Source organism: Poecilia mexicana, unplaced genomic scaffold (genome assembly GCF_051168715.1).
Source record: "Poecilia mexicana isolate PSO_F unplaced genomic scaffold, ASM5116871v1 scaffold_10, whole genome shotgun sequence".
NCBI classification, from domain to species: Eukaryota; Metazoa; Chordata; class Actinopteri; order Cyprinodontiformes; family Poeciliidae; genus Poecilia; species Poecilia mexicana.
The window spans coordinates 1,977,601-1,993,099 of NW_028263379.1; the positions used below are offsets into that span (position 1 = coordinate 1,977,601).

Sequence of the window (15,499 nt, forward strand, 5' to 3'; positions counted from 1 at the left end):
CAAGATGGCTGCCCATGCTTTGCTGCAGGAACAGGAAGCGGTAAGACCAAATGGTCAGTCACACTGTTGGACTGAATGTTCACTTCCTGTTCCTTCAGCTGCTGCTTCTTGCTGCCTATGGTCATTTCTAAGCAAAGTAGTGATGAGTTTATGAGCATTGAAACTGAATACAACAGCACCTCTAGCGGTGGGAGTATGTTAGAGCACCTCTGCTGCATTAGTTTTGTTCGTCAGTTTTTGGGTTGAGGTTTTTCATGTTTGGACAGTTACTCCCTTTGGTTCTGGATGCAGTGCAACTGGAAAGGTGTCTGCTTTTTATTCTAACTTTCAGTTGTAATGCATAACCATGGCAACAAGGTTTTTACAACAGCTGGCAGCTGATTTGCATCCCCCAGGGCTAGAAATACTTGACCTCTGACCAGGTCATTTAATTCCAGAGGAGTTGAAGTGAGGCTTCATGGCTGCAGAGCAGGAGGTTTTCTGGATCAAAGCAGGTATGAACTTTAGGATCTTGGTCCCCAACATCTTCAGTTGGCTCAACATCCTCAGTAAACACTTAACCCTCCAAGTGTAGACATCAGAAAACCTGAACATCCTATTCTGAAGAAAATGTACTGCTCAAAAAAATAAAGGGAACATTTCACTTTAATTTTGTGTGTGGCTCCAAATCCAGGCCTCCATTGGTTAATAAATTTGATTTCCATTGATGATTTTTGTGTGATTTTGTTGTCAGCACATTCAACTTTGTACAGAACAAAGTATTCAATGAGAATATTTCATTCATTCAGATCTAGGATGTGTTATTTGAGTGTTCCCTTTATTTTTTTGAGCAGTGTATAATCAGTTTATTTCTATAGCGCCAATTCACAACTACCATCTCAAATAGATTAAGTTATGTTTATTATTCAAATTATAAAATTTATTTTTCTAAGAAAACACAGCAGATTGCATCAAGTCATTGACCTTACAGCAATCCCTCATACTGAACATCGTATAGCGACAGTGGAGAGGAAAAAACTCCCCTTGAACAGGAAGAAATCTCCAGCAGAACCAGAACTTTTTATTTTTGGATTAATTAGTAGCCATGATTGTTATTATCCTACAACTGTGTGTTTTAATCTTGTTTGGGTAGCGAAGCCTCTGCTGTCTGGTGTCATGCATTGATTCTCTAAAGTTCAGTTTTGATAGAATTTAGCCTGCTGTTAGCTCACAGTTAAACTTGTAGGTGATCGCGTATTAGTTTGGTATTCACAGTTTTGAGACTGATTCAGAATCACTTGTGGACATTGATTAAATACTGTAAATTTTAATGTACAGACCTATCACTTTTAGCTAATTTAGCCCTTCATGTTGTTTTGCTGTATGAAGAGTCTCACACTGTATTATTATGGAATTGGAGTCATTTTCTGACCAGTAATTTGAAAGCCTAAGCTGGACTAGTAAGGGAAATTTATTGGCAGATTTCTCTGAAGGATTGCGTTACACAGAATTAGCTGCATACATGTCATGACTTTTAGGTCTGTTGGTTTTCCATCACTCTGCTCCTGGTTGCCCCTCATAGCTTGGCTCGTTGTCTTCCTGTTTCCACCGCTGCCTCCTCCTCTTCTCTCAGGTTCTGGGAGGTGAGAAAAGTGTGGTCCAAGTTCAGGTAAGAGGTGATGAACTCTGGGAAATGTCTCTTCAGAACCACCTCCAGGAACATGTCTGCTGCCGTGTGTAACCTCTGTTCAGTCCTAAAGCAGATAAAACACTTTAAGGGATTAGAGCAATTAAGGAGAAGAAAAGCCTAAGTCCTTCACTGCAGCATGCTTACCTTTCAGAGGGACACAGGTGGCCAAGTTCAGTGCTGACCTCCTTGGTGAGTTCAGTGACGATCTGCCTGCTCACCACCCTGCCGTCATCTTCTAGTCGAGCCTGGTGTCGGATCCACTGCCACACCTGGCACAGCCGTTTGCTAAGTTAAAAGCTGTTCTGCAGAACTACTTTATCCTACTCAGTCCAGTTTAGTTTCTGTTCAAGAATCATGGTGTCCATTGTTACTGGTAGATAGTTCTGTTTTTTATTTTGGTCCATTTTAATGCCAATCAGGACCTTCTCAGTAAAAGAAGTAGAACTGTTGGGCTGTAAACTAAGAACTCTACTAGAGTTCTTCTTTGGTGAGTTCTACTTCATAAAATCAGACAAACAAAAAGTATAATATATGAATTGTTCATTGACTTTACCCAAAGGTACTCAAAAGTTTTCTGAGGTCCTGATTGCCTGTTAGGACATATTGTGGATATTTTTCAGTTGTCTGTGTCACTGTCCTGTTTAAGGCACCAGGGCTGGAATTAGTAGAAATTCATTTTGATGTGTGGTCTGTTAGTCTACCTGAGTTTGCAGATCCCTAAAAGAAACAAACATGTTTTATCTGTGTTGCAGTCTGTCTTATTCAGTTTATCATGTGTTTGGCTCAAAGCAGGTTCTGTTGGACATGTCAACCTTCCACCACTCCTGTTTGAGCTCTGTTCACCTGTGATTTTCTATATCAAACCATCTGTGATGTATTTACTGAATCGTGAGAGGATTGTCTCTGGAACCTACCTGGGATCTAGAAATCTCTGCGGTGGCTGAGTCTTCCACCTGGCCTCTGTAGAAAAAATGGCCTTTACCTGGAAAACAGCACTATGGTCCTCTTACAGCACTACTATTAAAAAGTTAATCAGAGTTTCTAAAATTGTTTCATTATGTTAAGCAAATTTTTAGCATCATTTTTAGCAGGGAACGGCTCCTGGTGGTTCAGGACTCAACAGAGAACATGGTGCACCTCAGTGAGAGCAAGCATCTCAGCACTTTTGCCCAAAGTGTTAGTGTATGTCTCTCACCTGATAGCCATGCATTAATAAACAGGACACCCACTGCAATGTTATACTTAAGCCCATAAAGAGTGACTCCTCCCTGAGGAAAAAGACAACAACAAATCATGCACTGTTAAACCTTCTTGCTACTTTGTTCCAAACAGTCTCCAATCTAACCCCTGATTCCACTAACAGAGGGCATGGACAGCAGGTCCTCAGGAGTCACGCTGACATTGTCCCGGAGCTGGTGGAGCTGGTTGTCACCCTCAGTGTGAAGCTCAAACAGCTGGGGGAAAAGAAACATCACCACTCATGTTAAGATGCCAACTTACTGCAATGTAACAACCCGAAACCATGAGAAATCATTTCCAACTTTCATCACTACTGTGACACATAAGCTGTAAAATTCAAGGGAAGCACAAATTCATCTAGAAAGGGGGAAGAGTGCAAAGCAGTTTTGGAAATATTAAATATTTCACAATTTAATATTGTGAAATATTAAATCATACATTCTAATCTGCTAATCAGTTATGCATCAAATGCTTTTTTAGTTTTACTTGAGTCATTTTTTGGGGGATTGTAACTGTTTTCTTTTACTTGAGTAAAAATATGTTAAAGTGGTGCTACTCTTTGGGTGATGTACTCTGGTATTTTGAGCAGACATCCCTTTTTGAAATTGCAGAATTAGATTCATTATAATTTCTAGATATTAAATATATTTAGATATGAAAACTAAATGAATTTTCTCTCTTTCAGTTGAATTTGATATGTGGGACATAAACAGGAAATGAAATTTTGAAATCAAATCATGGTCCTTTTTCATAGAACAAAAACTACTGAGAGCTGCCTTTTGCAGTACTAAAGCAGTATAATGGGGTACTCACTTCTTGCATGGGTTTAATCAAATTCATGTCATACACCATGAAGCCATCAACACCTGCCTTGATTTCCAATAACTTCAGCCTGAAGAGCAGAAAAATAGAGGAACAGAAGATATTCACCCAAAAGAAAGAAGAGTTACATTAAAAAGAAAAAAAAAACTTTTTTTGTTTCTTTCTAGAAAGTACTATTGCATTAAGTTATGGGAATTACATGAAAAGAAACAGGTGGTAAAATCCAGCTCTTCCAACAAAACACGGCATCACCGTGTTTCAAAAATGCATCTAGTGTGTACCAACATGGAGCAGAAAATGAACCACTGTGTATTCATTGTCAGCCACCTGCCTCCAAACATGCTTTTTATGTGTATCAACCCTGATTTTAACATAACCAGATCATAAATAATGCTGAAATCCTATTATATAAATAAAATAAATAGCCCAGAATTGGTAAAGTAAGTTTTGGCCATTGCTAAACACCTTCTGTCAGCCGGAGATCCAATAAAGCCAAAATTAGCAACTGGTGTGTCTAATACAAAACTTTTAGTTCAATAGAAAACTGACTGGAAAACACTGAAGGAGAAAGTAATATTGTGTCATATAAGAAAAAATAATTTTCCCTAAAACAAAAATTGTAAAACTTTGTGTTACAAACAATAACAACATACAGTTACTTATGTATGGGTTTCTATCTTGTTCATTTTTTAATAAAAATGAGCTCAACTGTCCTCACACCTCCTCTGTAAAACCACTCCATCTGTGCGCGTGCGTGCGTGTGTGTGTGTGTGTGTGTGTATTGCATTTTCTCCTGTGTTTGAAACTCCATGATGATGCAGCCTCACACAGAGCCAGAGGAAACCCCTCAGGTTGTGGCGTTGTGCTATTTGTACCTTTCCACAGAGTCCAGCACTGTGCTGTAGGCGTGTGTGTGCTGGCCGTGAGGAAGCAGCGAAGCAGCCATGCCTCCTGTGGCCAGCGCTCCCCGTCTGTGACACGTCTGAACCAGCAGGTCCATGTAGCTCCGCAGAAAACGTTTCTCCATGTTCACGTACTTGCTGCGGTCCGGCAGCAGGAAGTCCTGACGATGACCTGCAGGATGTGACCCCTTGTGACCCTTTGTGCTCTGTTGGTTATGTTAAAGTAGCAGGCAAAACATGAGGCTCACCAAACTTATTGACGAAGGAAGCAGAGTAATCCCAGATGCCACAGTTGAGCCCTGCTGAGTGTTCCCGCAGCTCATAAAGAATCTCCTCCATTTCAAACGTTGCCAACACGTTTTCTATCAGCACCGTCGCCTTGATGCATCCTAGTGGAAGACCCAGCTGCACATAAACACACACACGCACACACACATACATTCGTACAGACAACCACAAACACAGAAGAAATACTTCCATTGAGGTCATTTACATTTAAATTTATTCTGTAAAATAATCCTAAAACAACCTGGCTATCGTCTGCAGTTCAACACAGAAGACAGCCGGGTAGAGTGAAAACAATTTCCTAATTTATGAAAAATTATTGTCTCCTGATTGATGTAAAATATGTTAGGTGTTCTTCAAAAGACACCATGAATTATTTTTTATCTCACCACCTTACAAATGAAAATCAATTTTTCTTCAAGAAAGCCCGTTCTAGTGAATTTGATTTCCAAGGTGGCCTAGAGCTGAGTGTCAGTATGGGTTAACCCAGAGGTTCCCAAACTGTGGGGCGCGCCCCCTAGGGGGGTCGCCGTGTCATTGCAGGGGGGGCGCGGGAAGCCGTCTGGATGAAAAAAACAAAACAAAAATGAACACTGTATGCGCTGAGTTTTTACCTTAGAATGGCCAACTCTCTGTTATTCCTATGTCAATTTGATACAGTAGAGGCTTCCACACTTCCCATATTTGTGTCCTCTGTCACGTTTATCAGCAGTAAAAACCGTTGTTAACATGTTGTAACCTGTTTTTCCGAGCCGCCTTTAAACGCAACATGAGCGCTACGACGCTCGCGCTGTGTTTACACCTGTGAAGGAGACCTGCTGCTGCTGTGCGGAGCTATGTAGGTTTGTGTTAGAATCACTGCAGCAAACCAGCAAAACGCAAAGAACTTTTCACAGTTTTTCCCTCCAAACTAACCGACTGAGTTGAGTAAAGCTGTTGGATGCAGGTAATGTTAGCTAAAAGATGACTAGCTAATATCAATACAGAACCTTAAGCTTAACAAGTACCTTGTAGGCTACCGATGTTGGTGTCTATTTTCAGCTACATACATTTTGCCCCCCAAAAAGTCGATGTCCCCACCCGTCACACGAGTCGTTTCAACCAGACAGCCATTTGTAATCCATAGGGGGGGGGGGGCGCAGAAAATGTTTGGAAACCACTGGGGGGGCGCAGAAGAAAAAGTTTGGGAACCACTGGGTTAACCAATCAGATGTTTGGGTTTATTCTAACATCTGATATTGATTTCAGGTGTGACTGATACTATTTCTGCTCTGTCATTTAGACCAGACTTCTCACTGCTGCTGTATTTCCTGTTCTAATGTCAGATTTGCTCTTATTAAAAATAATGGATTTATTTGTACACTTTTACTGAACATATAAAATAGTTTAACAATTCTCCTAATAACTTATTAAAAGTCCTTTTTTGGAGTCAGACCTTCTGTTGTGTCCAGGTGAAGATGTTGTTCCACAGCCTGGCCTCCACCAGGCTCTCCACCTGCAAGTTAGGGCAAAACTGAAACATGCAAACATCCCACCAATAAACCGCATGAAGATGTCGTTATATGTGGCAAAAGTACAGTGAAGCAACAAAATAAAAATTACTGATAAAACATGTTGCTTTAATACATTTAGTATTAAAACCACATATGCTGCTAGATGCTGCAGGAAGCTAGAAAAGGCTGTTTTGTAAAACTCCTATGAATCTTTTTCTTTCAAGGTCCTAAAATTCTTTGCAAACCATTGGTTAATTTCTTTTATTGTGTTGCAAACATTAGGCTGTAATCAGCCACCATAATAAAGGCTCCTCCTCTGATGAATGTCCAGGTTTAGCAAGTATAATGTCTCTATGATTACTTTGTATATTAGTTCTGAATTAATCTGAACAAACTTCATACTTGTTGGTTTGGGTAAAAATGAGCTCTAAATTACTGTGGACAAGATCAGTGACTGCTTTATTTGATATTTATCAATCTAAAACTCAAGGTTACCTTGAATGATTTATAATTAAAGTATTCAGTTTGGTTCTAATTATATATTCCATGTGAATTCATCACTGGGTTACAGAAACTTGATAGACATTATTAGTTGGCCTCATTATTAGTGACCTGTTTGCTCCATGAAGATAAAATGTATGTCCCCTTTAAATGCCATGAATCTCCACCATCTTAATGAACTTAATATAATCTCTTTAAAGTGTTTGCAGTGTTCCAGATTATTTTTATGGAAGGGTGAAGTGCAAAAGTCACAACAGAATTAATTCTCGTGTTACTATAAACTTGCTTTTTACACTTTGTTGACCCTTCTGGGCTGCCATAGAATTTATTCTGACATGTCTTAGCTTTCCTTTGAAACCAATCGGATTCATTCAGCTGCTGTAGTTGTGAAAAAATGCTCCATTTATGTTGGATAAGTCATTTCAGGGAGGAAACATCCTGAAATATCCAGATAACAGCTTATTTATGATGGAAACAGATGAATATGTTTCCTTATACCCAGGTGTGAAAGTAGTTTTAAATTCTGGGGGATACTATGACAAAAAAAAATTATATCTATCTGTCTGTCTGTCTGTCTGTCTGTCTGTCTGTCTGTCTGTCTATCTATCTATATATATATAGATATATAGCAATATATGAAGCAATATATATATTGATTCTTTGTGTGCTTTGGAGTTTCTGTGCTGATAAAAGCTGGTAGCTCTTGAATTGCTACAAAATAAAGCTGTATGTCCCTCAGTCCACTGTCTGCAATGTCAACACGTTGAGATGCCATGAGACCTAAATTCTGAACTTCATGGCATGGAGTTCATCCCAGTTTTCCATGTCTGGCATATAACCATTCATTTCAATTGATTATCACTTCAATTTTTAGAGTTATTTTTAAAAAAAAGCCCAACTAGGGACAAGTGTTGCGAATTAGCTGCTGCTATTGCACCATGATGCAGACATGGGACTGCTGTTTTATTCAGTTTGTCTATGTTGATGTGTGTCTGTCCCTATCAAATAAACTTTATAATAATTTTACCTTTTAAACTGGTTATATTGATCAGTAAGCCTATCATGACCTGTTTGTTCTGAAGATCCTGCAGCTTCCACTTCTCTTCCTAACATGGCTCCTCCTCACCCTGACTCTCACCCTGACAGGAGGAACCACAGAGCTCTGTTAGGTTAAAGCTCATCTTCTGAAGTTGGGATATTTTTCCTCCAACAGGTTCCAGAGGAATCACCTCAAACCAGATGTTGGACTGGATTTTATTTCACTGTCATTTGTGAATGTTAGAGCCTCATTTTCAACAGTGGAGCTATGAAGGTTGAAAAAGGTCATTTTGGAGAAAGTCTCATTAACATCAATATTTCCACTAAAAAGAGGCAAAAAACTATTTTTTATATTAGACAATGAAATTGATTTCACATAATTATCGCAGAAGCCATTTGTTAGTTAAATACTTAATGAAACATCTTTACTGTGTTTGACGTTTGTTGTAAATAACGTATAGTCACAGACTAACAAGGTAAAGTTTGTCTTTTATTGAACGTTCAGAAGCTACAGCGGCTGTAAAGAGCCACAGCAAAGGTAAAAGAACCTGAACAGGTGATCAACTCTAAACCACTCGCACCTTTTTACTCTCTCTGACATTTAAGCACACCCGTTGCCATGGCAACCGCCTGCGCCCCGCAAACCGAGCGAAGATTACGGACTGAACATAACATTCAGTCCGTTACAATATTAGGTTTTCAGGCTTGATATTTATTTTGCGATCATTAATAAGCCTCCCTGAACACAGCGGTGGTTGATTAGTTAATTTTAAACTCCTGCTCTGCTCGTTATTTTGGTAATGGAACCAAAACGCACAGAATTGCGCAACACCTTGTTGAAACAATAATCACTGAGATTATTATTGTTGTTGGGTCATTAATTTGAACACGTTTTGTTGATTTTGTTGTTGTTCTTGTGATAGAAAATTTCATTTTTAGTCTTATTTTATTTCTGATGGAACTGATGATACTTTTTACCATTTATTTACTGATTATATCTGCTGTGTTTTTGTATTTTTGTAAGATGTGTTTTTCCATTAAAGAAGTTTCCAGATAATGTTTAGATGTTTCCGCAGCCATGATAGCAGAAGAGACCTGAAGACATCTTGGGTAAAATGCTTGACCTGGTAATTGTCGTGAAGGACTGATGTGTGGAATGTAGTTTGTACCCTGTTTGACCTGCACCCATGAGTAACTGACAAAGAAGAATTAGAAGTTTCTCCTGAAATCCTTATCAGTTCTCTTTCCTGCCATAAAATCATCCCCTCCAAAAGGTGAGGGATAGCTCATGAGGTGGGGGTCAGGATTGTCTCTGTGGTCCATCTGGGAGTAGAGATAAGATCAGACTTTGGATGGGTCTTTGTCTTGCTGTGACTATAACGATGTGAAGTGTGTTGTTCAGGGCTCTTCTCCTGACTGCACTCAGTGAGACGGGTCTTTGAACACTTTTGCCTTTGAATAAAGAAACTTAAAGACAAAGATTAATCTTTCTCTGCTTATTGAAACAGATTCTCATTCCTTCATAAAATTCCTATAACATTCTTTAATAAAGTTACGAACGTTTTAAGCGAGTCAGAGGAGGACGTGCTGGTCTCAGTGTCCTGGCGGCGTTCAGTTTGTCACCTAAAGCCGAGATCGACGCAAAACCTTCCGCGATCGACATATTGCACCGCTGCTCTAGCAAAGCACGAACAGTTCAGAAACAATATGAAATGGGAAAAAAGCGATTTATTAACTGATTAAGTCTTGTTTTAGATTGTTCTTGAAAAACTAATCAGTCACGGCTGATTAGTGGGTGAACTCACAGCTGCACAGTGAACCCACTGACTTTTTCCAGCAGACAGCCACTCCACTCTCTTGCAGGCACTGCGTACCCCCGCTAAATCTTTTAGGGGTACGCAGTACCCTACTGTACCCCCTTACTTTCACCCCTGCTTATACCTGCGAATCTGCATATGGTTTGAGATACTGACTTGCAACAGCCACAGGAAGGCTGTTTGTGGCTTTGACTTTACCTTTGACAGGTAGAAAAATGGTCCACTCTGGTGTTCAAGCAGTGTCCTTCCACAGTGATACATGAGTAGGCCAAAGTCAAACAGAGGACCAGGAGCTTCCTTTCCCTCCACCTGATGGTTTTGGTTTCAGTAAATATCAACATGAAGACTTCCAAACCCCAGCTTTACTGTCCCCATGGCAAACACAATCATTTAGGTGATTTAAGTGACATCCATGCAGCCAAAGTAGCCTTAAGGAGCATAAATAAACGTAGCAGTAGCATGTTACCATTATGTTGTGCTCCACCATGTTCCAGGCCCGGGGACGCAACATCAGGACTGGGGCCCGGGAGATGTGTGGGGCCCCTGCATTCCCACAAGAGAATCACAAAAACATCAGGACTCATCAGAACAAGTGTTCTGTCTTCTACTCTAACAAATACTGTAATGCAAAATGAACATGGCTGTAAAGTCAGACACTCACCAGGGAGTCGGTTGTTCACTGCCAGAATGACATTGTGAATCCCTTTGATCTGGTTGTGGAACGTTGGGCAGTTCCCATCATCAAAGTCAACCTGAGAAAAGCGAAAAGAAGATTTCATTCAACTAAAGGTTATAACCAGGGAAATGTTGGCAGCTTTAGTTTTAAACAATGCTCATGAACGAAAACTGCCCACTTAGAGGACCCATCAGTGAACCGAGACATTACTACAATGTGTGCATCTGTGCAGAGAACATAAAGATAAGCTGAACACATTTAGTGTGAATGTTACACATAGAGATGAGTTTCAGATCAGAGCCTGAAGCCCGACTTTAGATCTGCAGCAGGATAAACAAACATCCACCTGTTTGCTCATTTTAGGTTTATCTTCTGCTAATTGCTTTCAGCATTCTGAATCCAAAGGTTTATGTTCACGGTAATAGATGTCAAAAAGGGCAATAGCTTCAGATTCAATAAATAATTAATTAATTTCACAAATAGATATTAATAAATTTTAATGGCCACTGATTCCTCCACATGGTTCTAAAGCACATGGTGCTGTGTAGTCTGAAAGCCATTCTGCTCTTATTGGCTGCTGTCTGTAAAGTTACACAGTCATAAATTAATAGCAGTTATTCAGGTTACTTAGCCAGAAGAGAAAAAATTACAGCGTTCATTTATTTAACTCATATTTTCACAATTTATTACTACTAATTACCAAAATTGCCAAATGTCAATTCATCAGCATTATTTAGCTCCAAAGTAAAGACTTAGCTCTGAGTTAAATATTTGACTAGAATGTGAACATTCAGATAGCATAAATACTTAGGTTCAAGCTAAATATTTTTTTAATATTAATTTTGGAACTAAATATTTAACTTTCTAATGAAATATTTATCTCAGGAAATGTAACATTTATGACATGATGACAATATGACTCCATTTTTCTCATACAGGTTAAACAACCCAAACTATTGATGTTCACCTTCGACACTTTACTCTTAAATGACTTCTGAAAACAGCACTAGATTTGATTTAGGGGTGTCAGAGTTAAAGGCAAGTGAACAAAAAAATCACACCACACTTTTCAGATTAGATTTTTTTTAAAGATGAAAATCATGTATCCTTTTCCTTCCACTTCACATGTGTGTACTTGTGTCTGTTGGTCAGACCCATAAAATCCTTCACATCATATTACAACCACAAACTTGACCATACAGGTGAAGAGCATATGTGCTTGTGATGGGTGCATATTGTGTTTTTATTTTAAACATGGAAATAATGATAAAAACTACATACTGCATACTGGAGAAGACATCAAAAATAGCAAAGAAACCCTCACTTGCTTAGTGCAATCCTCAAACCGTTGTGTGATGAAAGCGGTGAAGGTTCTTTACCTGTATGCCCTGTGCTGGAGACCGCAGAGCCCTGATGAAGCGTGCGGTATCACAGGGAGCCATGTCTCCAATGTCCACATGCCTCTTTTGGAGCCTGGGGGGTACCGGGAGCACCCTCCAGTCTGGGTCTGCCCTTATGTGTGTGGTACTTTCCAAGAAATTTGGGAGTTCATCTGAAAGATCCAGGTGAGCTTTTCTGGACACTCTCAGCTGGAGGATCTGAAGAAGAAGAAGATAAGCTGCTCATTCCTTGAGCCCATAAAGGGCCTGTGAGCTGTTTTACCTTCTCCACCTCCTCATCAAACGTGGAGATCAGCTCATGCAGGAAGTGAAGGGATCCGGTGGTGAAAAGGGCTGCACTCTCAGCTTCTAACCCTGTGGGAGGAGGAGACAGCTCCATGTTGTGTGGATTTACTCCTGTCCTGTCAGAGGGTAAGTCTGTGGACTGTTAGGAACACAACAATATGAGACGTTTAAATTAATACATCACTGACATAAGAACATTGACAACAAGAGGCCCTCTCTTGCAAAGAAAATAAGAGCAGAGTTATTCTTCACACCACCCTGCTGCATGAAAGGTGGTGTTGTATGTAGAAATTGGGTTCTAGATCATTATTAATGTAAAACCAAAAAGGGTTTCCAGTGAGGGAGTTAAGCCAACAGCTGCTCAAAGCAGAGACAATCAAGGAACAATTAATCTACATGTGAACTGATGAAACTTGATGAGCTGTAGACATTGACTGAACCAGAGCAGAAACAACAGTAGAGCTTTAACCAATGAGTTGCAGGTATCACAACTCAGAGCCGTGATTAGCAGGAAGTCTGGACTCCACTCACTTCATAAGTTTTTTATCTCCACAGTAAAGTTCTCCTGTCCTGAGCCACTGCTGGGCACTGAAACATCAGCTTACACTCTGATGAAAGGCTTTACTTCAACCATTCTCTAATAGAAAATTAAACTCAACGTAATTATATTTAATCTGATTTTAGCTTCTTAATAAAGTTTACAGACATACTTACAAAAGCTGTGGAGACAGGCGTGTTAACTGCACTGCTTTGGACTTTGAATGTTTGTTCACTATGATCCCTGTTTGAACAGGAAAATGTCGCCTTTCAAATGGAGTTTAAAGTCCTAGCAGGAAGAATTTTGCACATATTTTGCTCATCAGTGATTCTGGAAAAGAGTGACAAAACAGGTCCTATGGATAAAGCACAAAATTTTAACAAAATATACACAAAATATAATTTTTTGAGATATCTGACTAAACTAACCAGGGCCATGTGAGCACAACAATGTATGTTTTCCTGGTTTTTGCTGAATATTTTTCATTTTAAACTTTGTAGTAGGTGGATGGCGTCTGTAAAAACCCTTGTCCTGGAGCAGAACTCGATACATTATAATAGTTTAAAACAAATAAAGGAATACTAAGATAATATATTATGACAATTAAGTATTCAGATAAATAATTATAAAAGTATCAATGAATTGAATAAAAAATATTTTTTATATATTTTCCAACTCCATTGAAATTTGTCCCAAGTTTTTGCCAACACCATCAGACATAAAAAAGAATGTAAAAAGAACAGGCATTATTGGGGGGCACCAGAACTTCTGAGGACCCCATGACCACTTCCCTTCTCTTCTTTTGTTAAGAGGGCTACGCAGCTCCGGTTAGCTTAAGTTATTCTTTAGTTTTTTCTTCTGTTTTATTCTTAAGTTGCTTGTCACAACCATGATGTGTCAACACCATAACTGACAATTTACAAAACTTTGATGAAACTTTGTGAAATAAAAGCTTAATTTTAGTGTACTGTAAAGATTTCATGGACCTGATGAGCTACAATATGGCCTCCTTCAGAGTAATATATAAACTGAGGTAGTTTGGCTTTTTGTCAACTCTGTCAGATGTCAACTCCATCAGAGATTTTAACTGACAGTGTGACTCTTTCAGTGAAATTGTTGACAAATCTCACTTAAATGTGCAATTAATTCATTTTAATGTATTTTACATAAATGTCATTACTTCACATGTATCAAGTATTTAATTTTACTCACTAGTTTGTCACCTTCTTCAGCTCTGCGTCAACTCCGTCATGCACTGTCAACTCCATCAGATGGACTTTATGTTGGTTTTTGTTTTAAATTATATATTTTTTTGCTTTCTTGAGAAGGATTTTGTCTGTAAAACTGAGTAAAGATATCACTAATAGGGTCATTAAATATCTTTTTGTATTTATTTTTGTCAGATGGTGATGACAAAGTTCTGGATTAGGTCGATTAAAAATGTTAGTTTCAAAAAATGTTGCAGCTGGGAGCCTGCACCTTAGCATCTTTACATTTCCAAAACATTATTTGTCATATTTGTATATATAAGCTTGAGGAATAATTTTAAAAAAAAATTGGGGGGGGGGGGGATTTAAACCCATTTTGTCCCACTTCTCAAGAATCACAGTAATTTATTTTTAGAGAAAGAAGTGGATCATCTGTGACATGATGTACTTCTAAATTGCCAAATATAGATAAGAATGATTTCAAAACATTACTGCTAAATTAAAGTGTAAGAAGTAATTTAACAAACAAAAACCCAACTTTCATGTGAACATAACAGTTTTACTTGCTGTACTCAGATAACTTTATTCTGTTCTATTCAAATTCTTGCTGTTAAGTTACTTTACACCAGTGATTCCCAAACTTTTTCTTCTGGCCCCCCCCCTCCAGTGGTTTCCAAACGTTTTCTGCGCCCCCCCTATGGATTACAAATGACTGTCTGGTTGAAAAGACACGTGTGACGGTGGGGGGTGGGGGCATCGACTTTTTTGGAGGCAAAATGAATGCTGAAAATAGACACCAACATCGGTAGCCTACAAGGTGCTTGTTAAGCTTAAGGTTCTGTATTGATATTAGCTAGTCATCTTTTAGCTAACATTACCTGCATCCAACAGCTTTACTCAACTCAGTCGGTTAGTTTGGAGGAAAAAACTGTGAAAAGTTCTTTGCGTTTTGCTGGTTTGCTGCCGTGATTCTAACACACCTGTAGCTCCGCACAGCAGCAGCAGGTCTCCTTCACAGGTGTAAACACAGCGCGAGCGTCGTAGCGCTCATGTTGCGTTTAAAGGCGGCTCGGAAAAACAGGTTACAACATGTTAACAACGGATTAAACAGTTTTAACTGCTGATAAACGTGACAGAGGACACAAATATGGGAAGTGTGGAAGCCTCTACTGTATCAAATTGACATAGTTATAACTGAGAGTTGGCCATTCTAAGGTAAAAACCCAGCGCATACAGTGTTCATGTTTTGTTTTGTTTTTTTCCATCCAGACGGCTTCCCGCGCCCCCCCTAGGGGGCGCGCCCCACGGTTTGGGAACCTCTGCTTTACACAATTCATCTCTTTCTGACTGCTCAATGTTCCTCTGTAAAAGGGAGAGAGACACCAGAATTGGGGGAGACTTTATTGGCTTTATCCCATCTGATGGTCTCTAAACTTTGACTAACTTAATCCCTAAATTTTGGACCTGCTTACTCTGTAATTACATATGTTTACCTACAGTATTTATTAAGTCTGTCTGACAGAGTCTTCACTTATGCATCCCACAGAGGCATATTATAGACAACCCCAAAAATACCCATCATAAATTTTACAAAAGTTCAAATGTAGTGTCCTATAGTGCATACTC

At 39.2% G+C, this 15,499-nt stretch overlaps 1 protein-coding gene across 1 annotated transcript; it reads right to left on the minus strand.

The window, feature by feature from the left end:
- Window positions 1-883: 883 nt before the first annotated feature.
- ugl (ureidoglycolate lyase) lies at window positions 884-12,964 on the minus strand. The gene is made up of 15 exons (XM_088009282.1): window positions 12,842-12,964; window positions 12,105-12,266; window positions 11,822-12,040; window positions 10,428-10,518; window positions 10,233-10,309; window positions 9,965-10,075; window positions 6,353-6,412; window positions 4,881-5,037; window positions 4,606-4,804; window positions 3,722-3,800; window positions 3,031-3,123; window positions 2,865-2,937; window positions 2,584-2,651; window positions 1,814-1,938; window positions 884-1,733 (listed from the first exon to the last, which is right to left on the minus strand). The coding sequence occupies exons 2-15, from the start codon at window positions 12,219-12,221 to the stop codon at window positions 1,556-1,558; spliced, it is 1,647 nt and encodes a 548-aa protein (XP_087865408.1). The 5' UTR covers window positions 12,222-12,266; window positions 12,842-12,964; the 3' UTR covers window positions 884-1,555.
- Between the last annotated feature and the right edge of the window lie 2,535 nt (window positions 12,965-15,499).